At 35.4% G+C, this 26,805-nt stretch overlaps 1 protein-coding gene across 8 annotated transcripts in view; it reads left to right on the forward strand.

Annotated features, from left to right (window-relative positions):
• ARID4A (AT-rich interaction domain 4A) overlaps window positions 1–26,805 on the forward strand; it is a 65,224-nt gene that overhangs the window by 17,536 nt on the left and 20,883 nt on the right. For 5 of the 8 annotated variants that reach the window (XM_032344332.1, XM_032344338.1, XM_032344336.1 and 2 more), the window contains exons 9-17: window positions 3,650–3,729; window positions 4,616–4,692; window positions 5,103–5,269; window positions 16,497–16,584; window positions 17,990–18,084; window positions 18,238–18,335; window positions 18,893–19,124; window positions 23,486–23,733; window positions 26,163–26,360. In XM_032344332.1, coding sequence (XP_032200223.1) covers window positions 3,650–3,729; window positions 4,616–4,692; window positions 5,103–5,269; window positions 16,497–16,584; window positions 17,990–18,084; window positions 18,238–18,335; window positions 18,893–19,124; window positions 23,486–23,733; window positions 26,163–26,360 — 1,283 coding nt within the window. The remainder of the gene's footprint in view (window positions 1–3,649; window positions 3,730–4,615; window positions 4,693–5,102; window positions 5,270–16,496; window positions 16,585–17,989; window positions 18,085–18,237; window positions 18,336–18,892; window positions 19,125–23,485; window positions 23,734–26,162; window positions 26,361–26,805) is intronic. The other 3 variants (XM_032344335.1, XM_032344337.1, XM_032344339.1) reach the window with 1 other exon arrangement.

Consider the following 26,805-nt stretch of genomic DNA (forward strand, 5'->3'; position numbering starts at 1 on the left):
TCTTCTATCATATTTTTTAAAACTTGGTGCAGACAGTAGAGTAGAACAGGGAATATTGGGGAAAGGAATGGTACACCTAGGTTTTGGAAATGGCAAGTCTGATGGGTTGGTAGGGAAATCTAGTCTTGGCTTCCTCAAGGAAGATATGAGAAGAAAAGATGGGCAAGAGAATTATTTCATGAGCGGAATCAATAATACTTGGTAATACTTGTTCTCATTTTCTCCTTTTCCTACTCCTCTCTTAAGATTCAGCTTGAGTCCAACCTTTTCTGCAGAGTCTCCCCTAACCACTCTAACATAACTGTGCCCCTTCTCTGAATTTTATTTTTTGAATTTTGATATCACATATATTTCCAAAAACAGTGTTGACACAAAGCATGTCCCAAATTAGATCCTTTTAAGTACCCAGGCCATTTTTTAGAGGTTTTTATGTGCATGTAAGTACATTGTTCAGTTGCTATATATAAGAGATTTACTGTACATAAGAAAAGTCTGGAAATCCTTTGAGCCTTTCAGTCACACAGGCAGATAAGTAAATGGGTTTGGATTCAGAATATTTAGGTTGTAATTTGCTACGAGGTTTTTTTTTGTTTTGTTTTGTTTTGTTTTAATATTTACTTATCTGACAGACAGAGATCACAACTAGGCAGAGAGGCAGGCAGAGAGAGAGAGGGAGAAGCAGTCTCCCTGCTGAGCAGAGAGCCAATATGGGGCTTGATCCCAGGACCCTGGAATCATGACCTGAGCCGAAAGCAGAGGCTTAACCCACTGAGCCACCCAGGTGCCCCCATGTTTTTTTAATTCCTTTATTTACTCAGCAGACTTACTGCTTGCCAAGTGATGTAGAAAATAAAAGTAATACACCAATCTCATTTTTGATCATTTCATAATTTAATGCAGAGAATAATTCAAGTAACTATATATGCAATAGTATATGTTCAACATTAGGACATCTTGTCTTGAGAGATTACATTTATATAAAGGAAACCCAACACACCTTCATGAAGCTGTTGCTTTTGAACTGAGCCTTGATGGATTTAAAGTTAGTTAAACAAAGCTCTTCTAGAGGACTTTCTTAGAGGAAACAAGATAAGTAAAAGCAGAGAAGCAAGGAGTTTGTTCATGGAACTGTTTGCTCTCGGAACCCATTTAGCTAAATATTGGACACAAATAAGGGAATCATAGGAAATAAGACTGAGAAGATAATTTGGATCTAGGCAGAAGAGGGCCATAATTCTGCATAGTATTTTGCAAGAGTAACATCATTTGAGCTGCATATTTTGGAATGTTAATGAGACAGAAGTATGTTGACCAGATTGTTGGAGAGACTAGAAATGGCAGGAATCAATTTGGACGCTAATTTAGTGGTTCACAGGTGAGGTAATTAAGCTCTCTCTGTGCCTACTCATCCTTTAAGACCTGACCTTAAGCCTTTGCTGCCATACCTTTTCCTTTCCTGAGTTGGGTTGAGTCTTCCTAGGTGTTTTCATATTTCCGTACTTACCCTCCATGGTGTTCTTTTTGTGTTTACCTCTCCATTATGCTGTTAGCACCTTGAGGACAGACACAACTCTGTTATTAGTCTAATAATGACCAGCACCTAGCAGACAAACATTTACTGCCATCTGATGTTAAAACAGCCGATAGGACTGTGAAGAATTTTTAATTATCTGTATATGTATGATAGCCATGAGTCCTAATGACTGTTTAAATTTAAATGTAACTTTTTTTTTTTTGAAGATTTTATTTATCTATTTGACAGGGAGATAGAGAGCACAAGTATGCAGAGTGGCAGGCAGAGGGAGAGGCAGGCTCTTTGCTGACCAAGGAGCCCAGTGCAGGGTTTGATCCCAGAAGCCTGGGATCATGACCTGAGCCAAAGGCAGTCACTTAACTGACTGAGCCACCCAGGTGCCCCTAAATATAAATGTAACTTAATTAAAATTAAACAAAATTAAAAATTCAGTCTCTAAGTTGCACTAGCCACATTCAGGTGCTTAGCAGTGCACCTACAGAACATTTCCATCATTGCATAAAGTTCTGTGGATAGTGCTAGGTTGTAGCAGAGGAGCTGGTGTTAGGGATGATAATGAGCAGATAAATTTCAGCAGTTTATTAGTAGACTAATTTTTTTTAAAAATTAAGTGCTTTAAAAAGTATATAGTGATTAGCTATTTACTAATGTTAAGACATTTGTTATTTTTTTTTTAAAGATTTTATTTATTTATTTGATAGATAGAGATCACAAGTAGGCAGAGAGGCAGGCAGAGAGAGAGAGAGAGAGGAGGAAGGAGGCTCCCTGTTGAGCAGAGAGTCCGATGTGGGGCTGGATCCCAGGACCCTGGGATCATGACCTGAGCCGAGGGCAGAGGCTTTAACCCACTGAGCCACCCAGGTGCCCCAGACATTTGTTATTTTTAAAAATTAAGAAATTAGGGGCACCTGGATGGCTCAGTGGGTTAAGCCTCTGCCTTCGGCTCAGGTCATGATCTCAGGATCCTGGGATTGAGCCCGACATCATCAATGGAGAGCCTGCTTCTCCCTCTCTCTCTCTGGCTGCCTCTCTGCCTACTTCTGATCTCTCTCTGTCAAATAAATAAATAAAATCTTAAAAAAAGTTAAGAAATTAAGAAGTTCTTAGGGGATGCCTGGGTGGCTTGGTCATTAAGCTGCTGCCTTCACCTTAGGCCATGATCCTAGGGTCCAGGGATCAAGCTGCTCATCAGGCTCCCTGCTCAGCGGGGAGCCTGCTTCTCCCTCCCTCTCCACCCCCTGCTTTTCTCTCTGGCTTTCTCTCTCTGTCAAATAAATAAATAAAATCTTTTTAAAAAGAAAAAAGTTATTACTCAGATTTTCTTTGATTTGTTTTCATTACTAAAATTTGTAATGCTCTGGTAAGAAAGGGAACTTAAGCGTTTTTTTTAGAATCTAGGTGTTTGAACAAACAGGATTTCAAAACAGTTCTTGATTGAAATGTATTTTTAAAACATTATAATACGTTGGAATACCTGGGTGGCTCAGAGTCTTGATTTTGGCTCAGGTCATGATCTCAGGGTCCTAAGATTGAGCTCCGAGTTGGGCTTTGTGCTCAGCGTGGAGTCTGCCTGAGATTCTTTCTCTCACTGTCTTACTCCCATGGCCCTCCTCCACCTCACACATACTCTCTTTCTCTCTCTCTCTAAATAAATAAAATCTTAAAAAAAATCATATTCCACATTTTCATCAAGGATCATATGTTTTACTTTTTGGACAATAAATACATAGCTTAGAATAAATCCTAATTTTTTGAAGTGGTGGTCACATTGTAATTTATATTGTATTAACTATTCACTGTATAATGTTATGACTGAATAAATTTAATATCTAGAAAACCAGTGTACTAAATAATAAAAATAAATAAAAAGGTAGCCTTCTTTTTTAAGTAGCTCATTTATAATGGAAATAATAAAAGCAAATAAAATAAAAAAGAAGGCAGCCTTCTTTTTTAAATAGCTCATTTATAATGGAAATTACTGACAATGAAACTATTTCTTACAAAAGGTAATCCATTTGAGAAATGAAGGGGATCCGGAATTATTCTTTTCAAAAACTTATATGTTTTTTTAGCAAGGCAAATTAGGAACCAATCTGTTATTCTTTTTTATTTCAGGTAATATCTCCCAGCTGTAATGATGACATCACAGTGAAAAAAGACCAGTGTTTAGTTCGATCGTTTCTCGATTCTAAATTGTGAGTCACTTAATAGTGTTACATTGGGAGAAAGAAAATGAAAGCACAGTGATAAACTCTTCCACAGTCCAAGCTTTATTTTTAAAAGTCTGATCATTTCATGAACTGAGAAGTCATTACATAATATGGTTTACTTTTTGTAATGTAAGTTACTTTTTCTGAAAAATTTTATATAAAAACTGAACAATATGTGAGAATAATATTTTAAAAGTTTCATTAAGCATGGTATTGGTTTTCTCTTCAATTGTAAAAATTTGGTATTTTTATTATGTATACTATTTCATATGATGAACTATGAAATTTACTTTTCATAGAATTTTCTTAGAATATTACTAAAATAATTATTTTGACTTTTTTTCTGATTAAGTCACATTTTTAGAAACTTTAATTTCTAAATTAAGCAGTGTGTGTGTGTGTGTGTGTGTGTGTCTAGAAAGAGAGAGATGTAATTCTCTAGAAAATTTAACATATCTTACAGTGATAAAAATATTTTGCTATTACCTTCTATTAAATTTTTTTTTAACTAAACTGAATAGTAAATTTAAGAAATAACAAAAGTCAAAATAGACATTGTGGCTTCTATAAGGAAAATACCATGCTGGTATAAGGTACTCCATACCGTGTGTAGGAAGGTTGCATAGATTAAAGTATTATAATTGTGGGGCTTCAGATTAGTGTATTTTGATTATATGAATCTTAAGAATTAAGATAGTAGTTTTTTGCCCTCCTGCCCTTTATTAAGGATTAGGACATACATGGTCTTTATAAAACATAGGCAAAATAATTTTGATTTTGAGGTTTATATTTTTCTATGTGTTAATATTATTTAAGTGATCATTTTTATTTAATAATGGTTTCCCTTCCCTTTATTCTTCTCTGTAATTAGTTATTCTATAGCAAGAAAAGATATCAAGGAAGTAGATATTCTCAGTCTACCTGAATCTGAGCTCTCTGCTAAACCAGGTAAAATAGGAATGACTCATTCCATTATTTCATGATGTGGCTTTAAATGGCAAATAGTGACTAAACCAAGACTGAATATTCTCTGGTGCCATTTTTGTTGTTTAGAGGTCATATCTACTCTTATTTGATGGCTATTTTTTTAATGGCTAGATAAAATATTTTATTTGTAATTTTTAAGTAAGTTAAATTTTTCATGTTTTACCATTAATTTTTTTAACAGTATCTTCTAGAGTAATAATAAACATTAATATAACATAATGACTCAGATATATTGAAGTCTACTGTATCATTTTACAAGGGACAGCTGAATTTGATCCAAATCTTCTGACTCTGAATGTTATTCTATTATTCTGTGTTGCTAATTCTATTATTCTATGTGTGCTATGTTGCTAATAACTGTTTATTCTTAGGGCTACAGAAAGCAAGCATCTTCTTAAAAACTAGAATTGTTCCTGATAATTGGAAAATGGATATAAGTGAAATCCTTGAATCATCCAGTAGTGATGATGAAGATGGTCCAGCTGAAGAAAATGATGAAGAGAAGGAAAAGGAGGCCAAAAAGGAAGAAGATGAGGTGGTAGGTGAAATTTTATGTTTATGACATAAAGTCATTTTAATACTTTAAAGTAACTATTACTGCCTTTGTATATTTTCCTCATTTAGATGCTCTATATTATTTGTTTCTGCCTTTTTCTAGCTCACATTGATTTGGTGATTTTTTTGGATTCTAACTTAGTGGGTAAATCAGAACCAATTTTTTTAGCTTACAAAGAACTTTTCAGGCTAAATAATCAGTACAAACTTTTCAAACAACCATGGAGAAAATAAATATAACTTTTAGGTATATTAAATGTGTTAACTCATTTGATAATTGTTACCATGTGGAATAACTAGTACTATCCTACTTTAAAGGTGGGGAAAGTGAAGGTTACAAAGGTTAAGTTACTTTCCCAAGGTTGCACCGCTTACATGTGGAAAATAAGGATTTGAACCCAGATCTGATCTGTCTGAATTTAGAAACCTTACCTCTTTCAGATATTTTATAGTATCTCAAGAACAGTGGGGATTAAAAACCTACCCAAACTGAAAGAATATTTCATTGACAGTTTGATAAATCATACAAAAGAGATTGTTTTTATAAGTGCTAATAGGTTATTTGGTAATATTATGCCATTTAGGATATATATCTATAAATGTAAGAAATTATTCATGGACTGCCAACATCATAGCATATATGAATATTGTTGTCTATTTATACAGCAATGTTTTGTCAAGTGGGATAAACTGGTAGTATATTTTTGGTTGTTATGAGGTAAAGAGACCTAGGGACAGACAAAGAGAATGAGTTTACCAAAAAGAAGACCTATTTGAGCATGAAAAATAATTTGCTTAGAAAACGTGGAATGCTTGTTTCTGTTTTACATATACAATTATGAATTTATGAAATAAAATGAGTATACTTGTATGTGATGAAGGGCATGTGGTATTTCTTTCCTTTTACTTCCCCTGCAGTATTTGGTTTTTTGCACTCTGAAATCAGAATGGCGGTTCATACTTACAGGCTGCCTACAGAGTTGCCATAGTAACGTGCTGTTGGTTTTAAGTGAGCATGCTCGGAAAGACAGGAAGGTTTAGCAGAGGCTTGGCAGGTTGCCAATGGAGGTTTGCCAGATGCTTTGAAATGGGCTGTCTTTCTTTTCCTTTCATGTAATGTCTGATTTTTATGTGGAAGAGAATGTAAGTAGTGCTGTATAACCCTGCGGATGCTATGCCCTAAGAGGGAAAGCAAATATTTGCAAGTCAGACTGAAAAATGTTCAGACACTGTACTGATTAAGTAGAAGGGGAATCTAACCATTTTGCATTTGAAAGAAAATGCAGCATATAGGTAAGATTTTTTTTCTAAAATATATTTAGTTACCATTTTGATTGCCAAAAACGGGGTTAGATAAGAATTTAGGTGTTGATGATGTGGCTAATAATGGTAGGGCTCATAACCAAGCGTAATTGTTTCTTGTAAAAGAGACAGTAGGAGTCTATTTTTAGAATATCAGAGGATGAAGGCTCTTTTTCTGAAACATAAGATAGATTTTGAAATGAAAATGATAATGAGACAGTTGGGCAGAATTCAGGATTTAAAGTCTAAATATTAAATGTGATTTTTGTATTTTATCTGTATTTATTTATAGATTATATGTTTTCAGGATAAAATAGGCCACATTTTCAGGGTGTGAACTGTTGCAGTCTGGTTTTGCTTTTTTTTTTTTTTTTTTTAAGAATTAGCATTAGTTAGGATCTGATATTGACAAAGATTGAAAAAAGATTAGTTTATTTTTGCTAATACTTTTAATTGGTGTCCCTTTTACAATGCATTTTCTTTACTCCCCACCCCCCAAAAAGCAAACCCTGAAATTTTAAACAAAGAGAGTTAAAAGAGCTTTGTAGTAAGATTGGAAAAGATGGCTATAAAATAGTAAATAGTAAATAGTGTTCTTCTTACAGCTATTAATTTCATAAAAATCACAGCGTTTTATTCAAGCTGTTAGTAAATGTTAGTAAAAAGGAATGAAGAGCAAAGGCAAGCTCTGTTACCTATTGTTTGCAGGTAATAAGTAAAGAAATTTAAAAAGGTAAGGACCTTTGTAAGGGATAGTATCTTCTTAAAATGTGTTACTTAAATTATGAACCTGTTAAAATTAAGTGGAAAAGAATGCTTTTCATCTACTGAAAAATAAAAGTAGGATTACCACATTTAGGCACTGAGTAGTCTGTTAAATTATTTTCCAGATGGCCAATTTCATAGCATCTACTTTATTGAATTACTTGACAGGAACTAATTCCTCTTTTTTTCTGGCCATAGAGGTAGATTTCTTGAGTGAGATTTTGGTTGCTTTAGGGAAAAAAAAAAAAATCAGCTGCATTTCTTGCCCTTGGATTTAAGATTTAGTTGCTGAATCATTCTAATTTGTCTTGCACAGTAATTTTTAAAAATTTAATGTATTGATAAACTGAAAAGCAGTTTAGTCTATATTATAACAAAGGAAAAAAAGTGGGTCTGGTATAAAATTAATTAAAGTCTGATAAGCCAGGGCCTACCTGGCTTAGTCATTACAGGCCTTTACCACGTAGGTGAGGCTAAGCTGTTGTATTACATTGTAGATCATATTCTTCCTGAAATGTAGTAATGTGTGCTTTCATGAGAATTTATTGTTGCTTTATAATGATAAAAAAGCTCTTTAACATTGTGTAAGCCACCATAACAGGACTTTAGCTTGTCATTTGCTGTTTGTAAATTTTATGCAGTAGAATCATACAAGTGTTAGATACTTCTGCAGTGTTAATGGACGGTGGACATTGTTTTTATGTTTAATGCTTTGAGTACCCTAAAATAGCCTAAATAAGATTTGAGATTCATGGCTTTACGTGGAGGAGCATCTTTTTTACTTAATATTATTTCGAATTCCTAAGCAGTTGTAGTTCAGGATTGGAATATAAGAAATATGTTTCATACTGTTACTGGGTAGGAAAAGACCTGATAGTCTGACAGGAAGTAGGTCCAATCTATATTGAGGACTGTAAATTTTAACCTGTTGTAATTATATTGAGAAAAAGGCCCTGGAGAATATTTTTGTAGGCATCACTTAAATGTCTTTTGTTAGGAAAATTTTATATTAGAAAAGAGAACACTGATTTCCTTTTGAGCTTTGAAATTGAAAAGTCCATGTAAACATAAGTAATTGTGTTTATTCATAAATTATTCATTTATTCCTTATATTCACGTTGGATGAATATAGGAGAGTTGTCTAAGGATAAAGTGAATAGGTGAAGACATTTAGGGGGATTTGACTAGTTGCAGCCCTTCTGTCCTTTGAGTTTGCTATACGTAGCCTTATGTGTTGGGCCCTTACAAAAATCTCTTCTAATTTCATATTTAGTAATGAATGTAAGAATTTAGTGCATTTTTATAAGAGATGCTCTTTTTTTTGTTTAGAAGTACTGACACCCATTTCTTCAATCTTTTAATTTTCTGGGGAATCACTATTATATCTGTTGACTAGGATTAAATTCCACTATTACAAAAATCAGAGTGCTTTTGTTTTTTTATTTATGGAAACTGGAATTTTTTCTTATATGTAAATCAAGTGTTATTTGTATTTATGTTGTCTTGTAAAGGCATTTATTAGTGATCTTTCAAGATCACTTTGGGTAAAAGCCTACAGAAAATGCTTGATAACCCAGGAAAATTATGCTAAATCAATAAAAATTAAAGAAAAATTTAAAGGTAATATTAGCATTTTAGGTATATCTAGTAACTCCAGCTGTCAATCATGTTTCTAAGCAGATTATAGTCTATAAAGTCAGTTTTCAATGAATAGTTGAGATTTTTACTTTCATTCAAATATAATAATTTATTTGCAAAAGTCTTTAAGTTTAGCCTATTGGACAAGCAAACAAAAATGTCCTAATGTGTTTAGCAAGACCTTTCTTTACAGAATCAGTATAAGACCAACCAAATGAGGTTCACTTAATCAGATTAATGAGGATTGCACATTTGTATACACAATTGTAGCTTTATTTTTATGTATTTACAAAAAGTCACTTCTCAAATCAAATTATTTCATAGTTGTGGTAGCATGAAAGAGGGTTGACTGAATATAAAGCCTTAGATGTGATAGTGTCCAGAGCATAGCTTGATGATTAGAATGTGTGTACCTTTTCAAGTAGGGGGGAAAATGATTAGTCTTAGTCAAGTCTGTTATAATACAAGAGTCCTATAATAATTTGTTTTAGGCAGATGGTTGTTGAAATGTTCAGCGAAATTAAAAAAGTGTCTTACCACATGATGAATATATCATGCCATCTTATGTATTCCCTGAAATTTTCTGTTTCAGTGTACACAGCAGGGAAGAATGATACCACTGTAAATTTTATGACTACCAACTTTTGTTGAACCTTCAACACCATCAGTCAATTCCCAGTTTCTATAATCAAATCACTGTGTCCTCCAACTCTGCCCCAGTCCACTCCTACTTCAGAAAGAAACTAGGACTGTCTAGCTGGGAGCATGCACTACACTTCACTTGCCTGTTCTCCTTCCCTGAAGTACAGTTGACGATATGTTGCTCTCTTCTATATGATGAGTCCCTCAGTTTATGCTCTGGATCTCATTCTCTTTTTTCATATCTTAAATTATGAACCAACACTTCTTTCCAGAATCTTTAACCTGTTCTGTTGTTTCCTTCTCATCAGTTTTTAAGAACCTGCTTCCATCTCTCCCAGCCTTCTGACATCCCCTCCAGATACTGTCCTCTGTCCTGGCCCTTATAACCAGATTACTCAGTTACATCCAATGTTATATTTCCCAACCTCCTGTTCACTCTTAATTCACTGTATTGTGTCTTGTACTCCCACCTCAACTAAAACAACCAGTGACCTTCAACAAATTTTCTGTACTAAATCCAAAAAATTTTTATCATGATCTCATTTGACTTCTTAGCAGTATTCAACATTTTTGACATGCCTACCTTCTTCAGTCACCTGACATCCATGACATTACATTTTTTTTCTAGTTTACTTCCTAATTAAATGATACAGTGACTCCAAATCTATATGTACATCAAAGAGGTCTCTTCTTAGCCCCACACTTACATTAACTGCTAATGAGGCTTATTTTGTAAGAACTCAAACTCAACATGTACAAGAACTGTTTTCATTTTCCCCCTGAAACTGGTCCTTCTCATGGTTGTCCCTAATTTATTTGAACAGAAGCGTGATCCACCAATTATCCAAACCAGATATATGGCGGTCATTTTAATCCTCCCACTCTTGCCCCTCTAACCAATGAGACACCAGATCTTTCTTCTGCTATCTGATAGCTTTCAAGGTTACCCACTTCCCTGTTTCTACTCTCTGCCACCTTAGTCCAAGCACTATTCTCCTTTACCTGCACGACTGCAGTGGTAACCTTCCCATGTCCCTGCTGGCCTCCTCCAGTCTTTTCTCTGCACTGAACCTAAGCAGATTTTTTTAAATGAGAACTCTCAATGTGATTCTCTTGGAATAAATTGATTTTAAGGCATAGAAGTAGTAGTATTTATTCTTTTATAGTGAAATACTTCTAAAACATTTTATCATGTCACCTCTTTCTAAAAGTAGTACACTGGACATTATTTACCTTCATATTTACTCAAGATGTAATTATGGTAGTTTTTTAATACAGTGCTGTCATGGCTTTTAGCCCTTATCCTAAATGATCAATGCCTATTAAGATTGTGAATTTTCTCTGTTTCCTTTCCTCTAAAATCTGTATTGTCAACTGATCATTTTTACATACGATAACTTTCTGGGCAGTTTAGAATTCTACTTGTTGCACAGGGCTTTACTGGTAGTCTAGGGGGAGTCATTTTGACTAATGGATCACCAGAGTTACCAGAGTTAATGTTACGGGGTTTTTTTCTTTATTTAATTTAAGTTTTCAGTTTAAGTTTTCTTTTCTTTCTTTTTAAAAGAATTTTTAAAATTTATTTGGCAGAGATAGCACAAGTAAGGGGAGAGGGAGAAGCAGGCTCCCTGCTGAGCAGGGAGCCCAACATGGGGCTGGATCCTAGGATTCTGGGATCATGACCTGAGCCGAAGGCAGATGCTTAACCAACTGAGTCACCCAGGCACCCCTAAGTTTTCTTTCTTTCTTTCTTTCTTTTTTTAAAGATTTTATTTATTTGATAGAAAGAGACTCAGCAAGAGAAGGAATACAAGCAGGGGAGTGGGAGAGGGAGAAGCAGGCTTCCCGCTGAGCAGGGAGCCCGATATGGGACTCCATCCCAGGACCCTGGGATCATGACCTTAGCCGAAGGCAGATGCTAAACAACTGAGCCACCCAGGCACCTCTAAGTTTTCTTTCTAAATTTAGGCTCTCATTTGTTATATTTTACTGAGGTGTTAGGACAAGAAAATATATGTTATACCAAAGCATGTGTCATCAGTAAGATGTGGCTTTCGTTATAGCACAATTAAAATATTTAGCTTTTGTAAGAGAGAGAAACAGGTAGAGATGCCCACACCAAATAATGTTCTCAGCTTAGTTTTGGAGACTTAGTGACTTTTAAAGATAGTTTACTGAATCCTCACAACAGGATTTTTTATGAGTGATGAAATGGAGGTGTAGAGACATTACATAAGTTTTCACAGACCTTTAAAATTTTTTTCTCTTCTCTCTATTGTAAGGTCTGAGAAAACAGTGGATGTCAGGCTTTTTGTTTGTTTTAGTCTTTTCCTTTTCCCACCAACATACACATCCATCAACTACCTCAGAGCTTGGCTAATATTAAACCTTGATTAAACAGTTTCTGAATAAATGAACGAGTGTGGACCTTGCAGTTATCCTAACATACTGCTATTTGAAACAAAGTGTTGGAAGATTTGTTGTAAGACTCCAGAAAGTTCACTTTGGAAGAACCCCCAGAATAAGTTATCTACCATCCCTTCGTAATATATGCTTTCTTTTTTCTATAGGCAATCCTATATATTTCCTTACATAATTTTGTAAGCTTTTAAATTAATTCTTTTTGGCTTAAGCTACTTTGGGATACTTTTCTGCCACTTGCAATAAAGGTTCTTGACTGATACTCCTCTTCCTTTGTATCTTGTCCCAATTATTTCCCCCTCCAATCCATTCTTCACAAAGTTTCTGCAAGAAACCCTTTAATGCTCTCAGCACCAATGGGACGATTAGGTCTTTTATTGTAGCCCCTTACTAGTTCGGCCCTTCATAGTTTGACCTGTGTCCACTTTCAGTTCTCTCTGCCTCTATTCTCCAGCAATATGTAACTTTTTTTTAACACCCCACCTCCCCCATATACACACCTTTAGATGTTGCTCAGAAACTGTTGAGTTTTCAGGTATATTTCATTAAGTATCACTCCTCTGTTGCCCATTCCTTTAAACAGGATTAAATATAGTAGGGCAAATAAAAGGAAGGTCGAATAAACTCAGTGGTATAAAACAGCTGAGATTTAAAGAATCCAAAAAGAATCTACATAGAATCCAAGATTTCTGTGTAGGAACAAATAGCAGCTCTGCTTGAGTTAAGGTTTGGTATGACCTATAAATGTTCTGTGCATTTACCCCAGTCATAAATTGTTCTAGCATTTATTGCATGGTTTAAAAAAAATCAGTATGGCTATTTGGTGTGTTCCAGACTTAGGGTTGGCTACAATAAAAGCATGAGCAGAGCTGCTGGTGTGATTGCTTCTTTTGTGCCCGTCCCCCAGCCCAGGGGCAGCTGCCAAGTTGCGTCTTTGATTGTGCTTCTCATGGTGCTTGGTTCTGCAGAGTGCAGCTAGGTGCCCTCCATCCTCAGCCATTCTTATTTTTTTCTTTTCTCGGACCCCTGTTCAATTTATATTATCATTAATGCTAGCTCTGAAACTCAGCAAATGTAAATTAATCGAAGAAAATCTCCCCAGTTTATTTTCACAAACATTGTTTTCATTCACATACTAACAGAATGTTTTAGCTAAATGCCAATCCCTGGTGATAAAATTGTGGGTAAAGTAGGCATGTCTTTAACCTTTCGAGCCATTACAATGTGTGGGAACCTTCAAGATTATAAACATGAGTAATTTAGACTTAAAAAGAATCTCAGCATTTACTCCTCTCTCTCTTTCTCCTTCTGGAGTAGGGGGTCATCTTTCCATCATCAGAGAGCAAGACTAATCCAAGCATTGATCCTCTTCCTTGTGGATTCTTACAGTCACTTTCCTTTCCCTTCCAATCCATCAAGCTCATTATTGGTAGAGAGCTTTTAAAACAAATCTAATATAATTCCTCTTCAGCTCTCTCAGATTCCAGTTCTGATTCTCTAGCATATCATTAGAAAGTGCTTTCTTAATCACAGCCTGCCTTTGCTGGCCTCCTGTTTATGCTGTTTACTCTAGCTCCTGGGCTCTCTACTCTTCACATTTAAAGGCTTTCCCTAATATAACCACTATCACTCCGTCTCCAGCAGAACCGCTGACCCCCATCCTATATTCTTGTATGTATTTTGCGACACTTTTAATGTTGTATTATGTAGGCTTGTTTTTCATTGCTGCATCTTCTGCTAGACTCAGGGTCAAAAGTAGAAAGTAGGTCTTCTCATTTTCAACACAGTACTTTTGTATATTCTTCCCTGACTCATGGTTGCCATCAATAAATGTCTGAAGTGAATTTGAAGATACAGTTTCCAAAGTCAGAAAATTCATAATTTACTAATATATATAGATAGATGTACAACTACATATATAACACTAGGTAGTATATATTGATGCTAAATAAAATTATAAATTTCTTAAAATTATGATCTTGTTCATCCTTCTTCCATATCCTTAATCCTGTTCTCCACCCTGGCATTTTACTGGGTACATAATTCCTCTTCAAATACTTGACTGAATGCAGGGAAGAAGGCATATCAGCAGTCTAGTGGACTTTACCTCTTACTATTACAAGCTTCTCTTACTCTAAAGCCCTTTAAGAATGGAACACCTTCTGGTTATTGACCAGGAGAGAGATGCCATAGGTATGAAGGTACCATGAACAGGGGCACCTGGCTGGCTCAGTCAGTAGAGCATGCAACTCTTGATCTTGGGATAGTGAGTTTGAGCCGCACATTGGGCATAGAGATTACTTTTAAAAAAAAAATCTTTAAAAATAGAGAACTTTGGGGGTGCCTGGGTGGCTCAGTGGGTTAAAGCCTCTGCCTTCAGCTCAGGTCATGATTCCAAGATCCTGGGATGGAGCCCCACATCAGGCTCTCTGCTCAGCGGGGAGCCTGCTTCCTCCTCTCTCTCTCTCTCTCTCTCTCTCTGCTTCTCTGACTACTTGTGATCTCTGTCTGTCAAATAAATGGATCTTTTAAAATAGAGGACTTTGCATTTAAAAATACCATGAACAGAGAAAGTAAAATAATATTTGAAATAATATTTGAAATGGTTCTTGGGCTAGTGGCTTATTTTTTTCTTTTTTGAGTTAACTCATTGGTCGTTGTTCTAATTACCTTGCAAAAGCAAGACTTTTTAAGTTCACAAGGGGAAAAAATTGCCATCTTTTGATTGGAACATTTAGTGATGACCCCTATTGACTCCATATTGCTAATCTGTGAGGCTTAGAACTTTGACTTAGTTTCTTTGTATTTGTTAAAATTCAAAGTACTCCAGTGCTGTAAATCATTCTGAATGAATGTACTAAAAGATTTTATTCTCTTTCCCTTGATTGCCTCATGGTTTTTTAAATTATATATTTTAATCAACTGCGTGTTCATTGACTCTGGCTGCTGTATTTTAGCAATTAAAATTCTTAATACATAATTTTAAAGGACCTGTTGCTCTCTGGATGGTGAATACTCTATTGGCTGATAGTTAATTTTGCTTTGATTATGGCTTTGAAAGACAAAACTCTAAATTCTTCTTTTGGAACACAGAAAAGCAGTACTCTGAAATTAAATTACAATAATTTATGTGGACAAAAGATACTGTTTTGTTTCTCCTTCTCCATAGTATTGCTAAATTTTAAGTAAGAATTTTCCCAAGTATTTGTTTATAAGTAGTCAATCAGGAAAGAGAATATTTTATTGAAGCCCATAGTCTGTTTGTTTGACTAGAGCCAAGACTTGGACATTATAAGAAGGAATCATTAGATTTATATAATTAGTGTAATTAACACTTAGATAGGTACTTGCAGAGAGAGTAGTTTTTGTTTTGTTTTGTTTTGTTTTACATGAGTGTTTCCATTGATTCCCCACCCCCAGGAATGAATTTGTGGTTATGAATCTAGTTTCCTTCCTTAAGAAATAATTTTCATTTTTTTTTCAGGGCTTACGAAGTCTTTTTTACAGAGGCTGTGTAAGAAGGGCAAATGAGAAAAGCAGGCTAATGTGATATAAGAAGGGATGGTAGGGCCTGAGACAAAATATTACATAAACATCTTTAAATGTTTTTTTTGTTTTTTTTTAAAGATTTTATTTATTTGTCAGAGACAGAGGGAGAGAGAGTGCACGAGCACAGGCAGACAGAGAGGCAGGCAGAGGCAGAGGGAGAAGCAGGCTCCCTGCTGAGCAAGGAGCCCGATGTGGGACTCGATCCCAGGACCCTGGGATCATGACCTGAGCCGAAGGCAGCTGCTTAACCAACTGAGCCACCCAGGCGTCCCAACATAAACATCTTTAAACCACTATGCTATCAAAAAAAAAAAACCTTTGCCATGTGACTTTGTAACCTCTAGTTTATATTCATTCAACAGTAACAAATTTTAACATTTATATATATATTTTTTGCTTTTTATTTTATTTGTTTTTTTTAATTAAAAAAATTTTTTTATTAAACATATAATGTATTAGCCCCAAGGGTACAAGTTATGTGGGTTATTTTAAATAATAAATATATATGTAATTATTGTGCTTATCAATATATTTTTGTGGACCACATGCATTTTGATGGATTAAAAAAAAAAAAACTAAACCAAATGAAGTGAAAACATTCTTACTGATTCCTGAGCCTTTTCCGCATGGCTACTCTTAGTTCCTGTGTTGATATTCAAGGGTAGGATTAGAATGGTAGATGGGTAAAGGGTAGAGATTGTGTATTTTGACAGTTGTATCAAATCAGCTCTATAAAAATATGACTTAAAGTCTAGCATTGTACCATTTGGAGGAAATTCATATTTTCCAGCTTAATACAATTCCTCTATGTTGTGTTCATCAACAACAACAACAACAACAAATTTAAAAAGAAGACTGTATCTCACCCTATTCATTGTTCTTTGTATTTATATACTTTACTTTTACAGCCTGAGGAAGAACTTGATCCTGAAGAGAGGGACAACTTCCTCCAACAGCTTTATAAGTTTATGGAAGACAGAGGTATTTCATGCTCATATTTTAAAAGTAATCATTTCTTTTACAGTTTTACATTCTAGGTTTTTTTTTTTAACATTCTAGGTTTATGAATTATTTTTATTAGAATCATAGGTATATGGATTTGGATTTTAAGTAAAGCCTTAAGAATCAGAGTTGAAAATAAAATATTTGAAATAAAAACAACTATTAATACTTATTTTGAACAGAAATATATATGAAAGTTTTATAGGTATAATTATACTCAGTCTACTTGAGACAAAACTAAAAATTGTTATAATAATATTTTAGTAGAGGAAAGGGAACAATAGTAATATTAATCTACACACCCATTTAGTTACTGGTGCGGTCTTTGCAGCAAGTAAAATAGCCTGATCCTGGATCTCAACAAATGAAACAAAATAGGAAATCGTTTCCTATCTAAATATAATAGGATTTCTTCTTCTTTCCTTTTTTTTTTTAATAAAGATTTTATTCATTTATTAGAGAGAGAGAATGAGCAGGGAGAGTGGCAGACGGAGAGGGAGAAGCAGACCCTTGCTGAGCAGGGAGCCCAATTTGGGGCTCAATCCCACGACCCTGGGGTCATGACCTGAGCCAAAGGCAGACACCTAACCAACTGAGCCACCCAGGTGCTCCAAGAATAGGATTTCTAATACAGTTAAAAGAAATACAGCCTTTTGGGGCGCCTGGGTGGCTCAGTGGGTTAAGCCGCTGCCTTCGTCTCAAGTCATGATCTCAGAGTCCTGGGATCGAGTCCCGCATCGGGCTCTCTGCTCAGCAGAGAGCCTGCTTCCCTCCCTCTCTCTCTCTGGCTGCCTCTCCGTCTACTTGTGATTTCTCTCTGTCAAATTAATAAATAAAATCTTTAAAAAAAAAAAAAAAAAAGAAATACAGCCTTTATAAATTATTCTACTTTTTGACTTACGTAAGTCCTGGAAAATCTTCTAATAAATTAGTCCTAGGAATTCTGTGACTTAGGGAAATCATCCTTCAGATTACAGTTAATAGTCTTAACATTTGTGTTCACGCATTGAAAATGGATGCATGCCCTATATTGTACCCTTTCCATTGTGTATGTTCTTGCCCAGACTTCTTGAACCAGCAGCATTGTTGGCTACGCCTTGTAGTTGAAGGATTTAGTTCTACCCAAATCAGTGACAGGTGATTTTATTAGTTGTGAGAGACGTGATTTTAGTAATCATAGAGGTATATCTAAAGACTATCACAATGCTGAATAAAGAATATAGAGAATATTTTGTATTGTCTTAAATAATTTAGGATTCTTTAAATATATGCTTCTGATTAATAAACCTTGGGAAATTAGAAGTTGGAAAGCTTTGTATTGATAGCCTTGTAAAAGCATTTTCCCTTTGAATAAAAATTTTATTTCTGCCTTCATGTTAAAAAGGTACTCCAATCAACAAACCACCTGTTTTGGGCTATAAAGATCTCAATCTCTTCAAACTCTTTAGACTGGTTTATCATCAAGGCGGATGTGATAATGTAAGTAAGGATGTAATGAAAAGTTAAATTATCTAATGTTGCACTGTTATATGCACTGTAGGTTATAACCACATTTTCTTAACGAACCTAGAATATTAGTGTAAAGATTATTTCCCTTTATAAATGTTAACAAATAAAAACTTAATTTTCCAGATTGATAGTGGTGCTGTATGGAAGCAAATTTATATGGACCTTGGCATTCCTATTTTGAATTCAGCTGCTTCCTACAATGTAAAAACTGCTTATAGAAAGTAAGTAGTATAGTTTATTCATCAAAGAATACATATTACAGGAATATTTTCCATTTAATTTGTTAACAGTTAAGCAAAAACACATCAAAGAACATTGAAGTTAGAGAAAGTATATAAAAAGGTTTAGGTTAATCGATACATGTGACTGAATGTTATTTCATTGAACCAGGTCTGCTTTACTCCATTTTCTATATTGTCCTGATTTCCTTTTCAAAGTGAGGGATGATGCAGCAGTGTTAATAATCTGAAATGGTGATACATGTTATAGAGCTATATCGCTTATGGTCAAAAGCTTTCATATTAAAACTATGATAGCTGCGTTCAGTTATCACAGGCGCAGATTTTTCAGGAAGAAATTTTATGATCAGTATTTCTGTTGATAACCTGTATAAAACACTGAGAAATTAGTCACATAGGAAAAGTACTTAAAAAAAAAGTCTTGAGTTTTACTTTCTAAAAATCTCTGTGTGTGTCTGTGTGTGTGTATGTGTAATAATATAGTATTCAAGTTAAATGTAAAGACTAACATTTCCTAAAATGAAATATCATTTCTTTAGGTATCTCTATGGTTTTGAGGAATACTGCCGTTCTGCAAATATTCAGTTCAGAACTGTTCACCATCATGAACCAAAAGTAAAAGAGGAAAAAAAAGACTTAGAAGAATCAATGGAAGAGGCTCTAAAAGTAGATCAAGAAATGCCTTTAGTAGAAGTGAAGAGTGAACCTGAGGAAAATATTGATTCAAACAGTGAAAGTGAAAGAGAAGAAATAGAATTAAAATCTCCAAGAGTAAGTAGTTAACATTAGTTTTACCTGCTTTATTTTAAACATTACTTATAATTTTTTATTATGGACATTTTCAGATATACACAAAAAATGGTCCTAATTAACCTATTTATTTTTTAGTATTGAGTTGTGCTTTAGGCAGACTAGTGTGGCTATTTTTTCCTAAATATAGCTCATATTATTTCTTGTAGCTGAAAAAACCATCCCTCCTATTGTTTTCTGTTTATGTCTTTTGATGTCATTCTCATCTGGCATCAGTCTCACATATGTACTTCTTCAAGTCTTGCTCAGAAGTCACCTCACTGAAGCTTATCCTGGTAACGTTATCTAAACTTGTAACCTACTGCTTCTCTTTGGTATTTGCAATCCCTCTAATGTTGCTTTTTTTATCTGTAACTTACTTTATATTTTGTTTTTTATATTTGTTTCTTTTACCCTGGTCTGCACTACAATTGTACTCAGTGAGGTCAGGGATTAGCGTTTATTCTGTTCATTGACAAGTCCCAGGCATTGCGAATAGTGCTTGATCTACAAGGAAGGACTTACTAAATAGCTGTGGAGTGCATGAATCTCCTCCTTATAATACTTGTGCCTCCAACTGGGTGGGATCTTTTCTTTCTCTGTTACCTGCAGCACACTACATGTACATTTCTTGTGGCAGTTTTTTATACTTCCTCTTATTTTCTAGTCATGGGCACACTGCTGTAATCTTCCAACTCTGCTCTTCTTCTCCATTAGTATATAAGTCCTTTGCGGACATTGTCATCCACTATTTTGATTGTTGTCGAATGGTGTCTATGTGGTAGGACTTATCAAATTTTATTTTTTTTAAAAGATTTTATTTATTTATTTGACAGACAGAGATCACAAGTAGGTAGGGAGGCAGGCAGAGAGAGGGGGAAGCAGGCTCCCTGCTGAGCAGAGAGCCCGATGCGGGGCTCGATCCCAGGACCCTGAAATCATGACCTGAGCCGAAGGCAGAGGCCTTAACCTACTGAGCCACCCAGGCGCCCAGGACTTACCAGATTTTAGAAGGAAAAATTTATCACGCTATCAAAGGAGTACAGTTACTGTTATATCTTATTTTTTAATGAAATCATATTTAGTGAAAGAGGAGATGAAATTCTTCTTTTCGGTGCTTAGAAACCATTTTTTCAAACTGTCCATTTTAACCCTCATCTAGTAAGTAGAATATTCTGGTGAATTTAATGAAACATTCACATGGTTTGTTTCATTTCTTTAATTTTTATTTTTAATTTAAAAGTTTGTGGTAAATACACATAATATGCATCATCTATTTTTATTTTTATTTATTTTTTTATTAAAATATTTTTCTTTTTTTTAAGATTTTATTTATTTATTTGACAGACATCAGAGGTAGGCAGAGAGGCAGGCAGAGAGAGAGAAGGAAGCAGGCCCCCTGCTAAGCAGAGAGCCCGATGCGGGGCTTGATCCCAGGACCTTGGGATCATGACCTGAGCCGAAGGCAGAGGCTTTAACCCACTGAGCCACCCAGGTGCCCCCATCATCTATTTTTAAATGTACAGTTCAGTGGCATTAACTACGCTCATATGTTGTGCACTCATCACCACTGTCTATCTCCAGTACCTTTTTCATCTTGCAAAACTGAAACTAGATATTAAACAGTAAGCTCCCATCCCAGCTTGTGGCAACCACCATTCTACTTTCTGTCTCTATGAATTTGATGACTCTAGGTACCTCAGATATGTAGAATCTTACTGTTTCTTTCTTTCTTTCTTTTTTTTTTTTTTTATAAAGATTTTATTTACTTGACAGAGAAAGATCACAAGTAGGTAGAGAGGCAGGCAGGGGAGAGATGGGGAAGCAGGCTCCCTGCTGAGCAGAGAGCCTGATATGGGGCTCCATCCCAGGACCCTGAGATCATGACCTGAGCCGAAGGCAGAGGCTTAACCCACTGAGCCACCCAGGCGCCCCTGTTTCATCCTTTTTTGACTGGCATATTTCACTATGTCTTCCAGGTTCAATCCGTGTATGTGTCATAATTTCCTTCCTTTTTAAGACTGAATAATATCCCCCATTACATGTATTTTGGACATACTTTCTTGTTATTAAAGATGTTCCTCATCTTACAAAAAATACCTGCAGAGTACTACATAGTATGGATGTACCATAAATTTACCTTCCTTAAGATTTTCTCCTAAATTTTTTACAATTACAAAAAGTGCTGCAAAAAATATCCTTGTCGGGGGCACCTGAGTGGCTCAGTTGGTTGAGCGACTGCCTTCGGCTCAGTTCATGATCCTGGAATTCCAGTATCTCATCCTGCATCGGGCTCCCAGCTCCTTGGGGAGTCTGCTTCTCCCTCTGACCTTCTCCTCTCTCATGCTCTCTCTCACTCCTTCTCTCTCAAATAAATAAATAAAATCTTAAAAAAAAAAATCCTTGTAAAAACTCCTCCTCATTTGTCTGAATATAGATGGCAGAATCCTAAGAATGGGATTTCTGGAATGCCTGGCTGCCTGAGTCAGAAGAGAATGCGACTCTTTTTTTTTTTTTTTTAAAGATTTTTTAATTTATTTGTTAGAGAGAGATACAGAGCGCAAGCACAGGCAGACAGAGTGGTAGGCTAGAGGCAGAGGGAGAAGCAGGCTCCCTGCCGAGCAAGGAGCCCGATGTGGGACTCGATCCCAGGACGCTGGGATCATGACCTGAGCCGAAGGCAGCCGCTTAACCAACTGAGCCACCCAGGCGTCCCAAGAGAATGCGACTCTTGATCTTGGGGTTGTGAGTTCAATCCCCACAATTTGAGATTATTTAAATAAATAAAGAAACTTATAAAATAAAAGTGGTATTTCTGGGACAAAGGTATATAGGCCTAAAGTCTGATAGATAGCAGTTGTTTTCATTCATTTACCTACAAGTATTTAAAGAACAGCTTCTCTGTGCATAGAATATAGAAGTGAAGAAGACAGAGTCTCTGCCTTCGTGGGCTTATATTCTAGTTCTTTGTGATGAGAAAAACACATGTTTTTTCTTACTTTGAAGTTTAAATAGCACATAGGAACAAGGGAGAACATTTGTTTTACTGAGTTATTAATTGTAATGTAGTCTAGTGCTCCTTAAGTTGTTGGCCCCTTTTATGTCCTCTCTTTATTCCAGGTAGATGGAAACTCTGTCAGTGTGAGGAGGTGAACTTGAGGGAGAATTTAGGAGGGAATGAAATGGATTACCAGTTTCATGGTCAGTTGAGCATGCAGGAGGCTAGATGAAAGCTTCTTGGGGAGAGAATAAGTTACTGCTGGCCCAGTGAGCTCTCCAGACACTCATTCAAAGAAATCAGCTCACTCGTTGGCCATTGATGCAATTTAGTCCTTCCGTTTTTAAAATTTATTTTATTTTTATTTTCTTTAGAGAGAGAGAGCAAGAGTATGGGGGTTGAGGAGTGAGCACAGAGAAAGGGAGAGAGAATCTCAAGCAGGCTCCACACACAGTGCAGAGTCTGATGCAGGGGCTCAGTCTCACAATCCTGAGGTAAAATCAAGAGTTGGACACCCACCTGAGTCATCCCGGTGCCCCAATTCAGTTCTTTTAAAATGTGGTCACACAGAAAGTGATAATGTAAATTTTATTTTAAAAATGGAAAATTAGAGATCACAGAGCTTTTGAAGAGTCCATAATTTAGGGGGCTGGTTTATTATTTTTTAAATTATTGTTAACTTGTGTCGTTGATATTTAGTTAATTATTTTAGAACTTTCACTATAGTCAAGAAATAACTAAAAATGGGATAAAATAATGTCAAGTGAAATAAGTCTACAAGGATAAATAATACATATATGTGGAATCTAAAAACAAATGAACAAACAGAAACAGACTCATGAATACAGAGGGATTAAGAGGCACAAACTAAGAGTTATAAATCACAGGGATGAAAAGTATAGCATAGGAAATATAGTCAGTAATATTGTGATGACTGGTGACAGATGGTAACCACACTTATGGTAAGCACTGCATAAGGTATATAATTGTCAAATCACTGTGTTGTACACCTGAAATTTATATAACATTGTATGTCAACTGTACTTCAATTAAAAAAATCATTATAGTCAAGAAATAATAAAACTGAGAAAATAATGTATTGGACAAAGGAGGAAATTTTTTTTTTTCCTGTAGTCTGTATCCAAGGATCATAGACATGGACATAATTAAGTAATTTACATGGGTTGAAAGGAAAAGTACACAAGGCTTGATGGATTGTCATTGTCATGTCTCAAGCCAGAGAGATAACTACTCATTGCTGTGAAGGTTTAAGAAAAAGAAGCATTTTCTGCTTTTTCCTCCTTTGTCGTGATAGTGATTTTAAAGCTCTTACCCCTTCTACTAGGGACGAAGGAGAATAGCTCGAGATGCACATTCTATTAAGAAAGAAATTGAAGAAGAGAAAACAGAAGACAAATTAAAAGACAATGATACAGAAAATAAGGATGTAGTCGATGACTATGAAACCGCAGAGAAAAAAGAAAATGAACTACTGGGGAGAAAAAACACACCAAAGCAAAAGGAGAAGAAAATTAAAAAGCAGGAGGATTCTGATAAAGACTCAGATGAAGAGGAAGAGAAAAGCCAAGAGAGGTACATTATCTTATATTTGTTCTCCAGAAGCACCTGTCTGGGGTACAGCAGCGCTCTGTTCCTGCTTAGAGATTCAGGTTTGAGGGAATGTTTTCTTATTGGGACTTCCATTCCTCTTGTCTAATGAAGGTGAGACACATTGTGAAGATGATGTGTATCGCCTTTCGGAATTGGAGAATATACTGGTCGCACCATTTTAATAGCACTTGTGCCCTAAACAGTGGCCTCAAAGAAGGCTGCGCCACCCAGTCAAAAGAAAGGTCCTGCAGTTGACAGCAGGGAAGGGAGCTGGAGAAAAATGGAGGAAGTGGACAAGAGGAAACAGCGACAGCAAAAATTCCATTTTAAAAAAGGTACAATGTGGGAAAGCTAACAAACACATGGGTGCACAGTACTAGCAGATGTTTCTGTGTGTTAGCTTGATCTAAGACATTTTTCTTTTTCAAGTTATTGTATTGGAATAAGTGGCATGCACCCCTGATTCTAGTTTGGAAAATACATTCTTGCCCCACATCACACCAATAAATTTCAGTTTTTTTAATGTCCATCCTGTTTGCTGTTGAGTGTTGGTATTTTTTTTTCCCCATGTATTATACATGTATGGACTGAACTGACTTAAAGATAACCAAGGATCAAGCAGTCCAGCTAGATCGAAGTAATGTCCGACTGTGTTTAGTTGGCCATTTCTGTGTTGTCAAATGGATTTACTAATTTTTATATGCTACTAAAAAATGAATTTTAATTCAGCAACAACAGCATAATAACACATGTTCTTGTAACATAAGCTCTTCTCCATAGCTACTTTTCAATTATTACATTATATGATGATAAATTTTCTAGAAATTTGAGTTGTTAAGCAAAATGGGGGAAAGGTAGCCTGCCCCATCCAACTAGTGGCTGACGCCCAGTTGAAAATTAACCATTGAGAAAATATTTGGAAAATTAGGAATGATGGGTGAGTGGAAGAGGTAATTTTATGAACCAGTAAAAATAGGTACAAGAGCTGTCACAATTACGTGTGAATTAGATTAGTAAATAAACTTCTGTAGTAGGATTAGTATTCGGAAAACTGGGAGGAGATAATTGGAGTTGAATATAATGATGTGAGTGTAGCATTTCAAACATTTGGACAATAAATCTGAGCAAAGGTGAACCATTTAAAAAGTAGGGCTTTATTATATTTGAAGTTTTGTTAAAAATAAACCTCAAAATACGTGTTATATGTACATAATACATAAAACACATAACACATGTAAATACAAAATGTACTTATAGTTGATATGTAAATGGAACAGATACTTATTTTAGAGTTTCACAGACTTGAATATGAAGAACAGTATTCCCTTTATTAAAGATTGAATAGATAGAAAAACATAGTCTGTATTCTCATTCTATAACAGGAATCATAGAAACAGATTTTTTTAAAAATCTGTAGAGATTTCTGTTTGAAGTAGTTTCTTAGTATTTTGAAATTATATTATCAGGATATAATTTGGAGGGTGTCCTTCGAGATAAAACATTGCTAGGGCAAATGTGATTGAAAAGCTTCTTCATGTCAGTTCCCCTAGTAGTCCCCAAATTAATGCCCTGTGTTTGTTATAGCACAATGCCTCCTCTGAAGCATTTAAAACTCTTATGACACTAGAAAGATCTTTGGTGCAAATCTCTTCGGAATCCTTACGAGGGTTAATACAGAATGTTTTGTTTGTAAAGATATTTAAAATATTGTTGGACTTCCCATGTCAGTCTCTTTTCTACCTGATTATTTGAAACAAAGAAAGGTTGATGGAACAGGAGTAAAAACACATAGAAATCAATACAAGATACACAAAGCTTTGTTCTGGTGGTATCTCACAGTTTCAACAAGTGACCTAATATTAAAATATCTACTGTTTCTTTGTTAGGGTAGAGTAACCTTCAAAATGTAAACTAATTTAAAAGACAGTTACTCAGGTAGATAGCCCTTGTTCATTATTCTGCTCACTAAAACAGTTTCGAAGAACCATTCCAAATTGGGTAGAGAAGATTTAAGACAGCTTAGTTGCAGGAAGTTACAAGCTTGATGATTTTCACATAAGAAGGTGGCACTTGAGTATGAATCCTAAAGACTTTTTCAAAAGAGATGGATCTTCTCTGTTTTATCAAAAGTGATTAATTAGACTCTATATCATCATTAACTGTGATTACTGATTGGCCTTTAAGAAATACAGATTTACTTGTGGTACAGTGCACCTTTATATAATAAATAAATTCCTAGTAGGTAGTCCATAAAAATCTTCTCCTTCTCCTCCTTCTTCTCCTCCTCCACTGACACGTTATTAAGGTAATACTTAGGTTTTGACTATTACACATGTTGGATTCTTTTAGCATGTATTAAGTTTGTTCTCCATTAAATTAGTAGCATTATCAATGTTATTAACTTGCCGCAGGGAAGAAACTGAAAGCAAATGTGACTCTGAAGGGGAGGAAGATGAGGAAGACATGGAACCCTGCCTAACAGGAACCAAAGTGAAAGTAAAATATGGTCGAGGGAAAACGCAGAAAATCTATGAAGCCAGTATTAAAAGCACTGAAATTGATGATGGAGAAGTTTTATACTTGGTACATTATTATGGATGGAACGTCAGGTAAGCAAGAAATCTGTGTTCTTACTATTGCAATTTCTTTCCATGGTTCAAAAAGATGTTTAAGGTTGTGGACTAAACCAAATGGTACATGGGTATTTATAAAGCACGCCTTTTATCTGAATTCTCCAAAACTCTCAACATCCCCACTGCTTTATTAGCTATGTCAGTACTTCCACCCCACCAGGATCCTATCTGTAGTTGAATAGGTTGAATTTATTCCTCATTTGCAGTGAGAGAACAGAGTATGGGATACCAGAGGGTATATAAGATTATAAGGTGTTAGATGAATTAATGAAAGTCTAGGGCACCACCTCTAGGAACAGCAGTAGGCCAGGATTATGTGGAGAAATCTTTCACGACATGGGCGGGGAGGCAGGCCTGAAGCTCTCAGCAGTGCAGGTGGTTTGTTAATTACATTTATTCAAAATGAAGTTTGTATCAAGCA

The sequence above is a fragment of the Mustela erminea genome, chromosome 5 (genome assembly GCF_009829155.1).
Source record: "Mustela erminea isolate mMusErm1 chromosome 5, mMusErm1.Pri, whole genome shotgun sequence".
Lineage (NCBI taxonomy): Eukaryota > Metazoa > Chordata > Mammalia > Carnivora > Mustelidae > Mustela > Mustela erminea.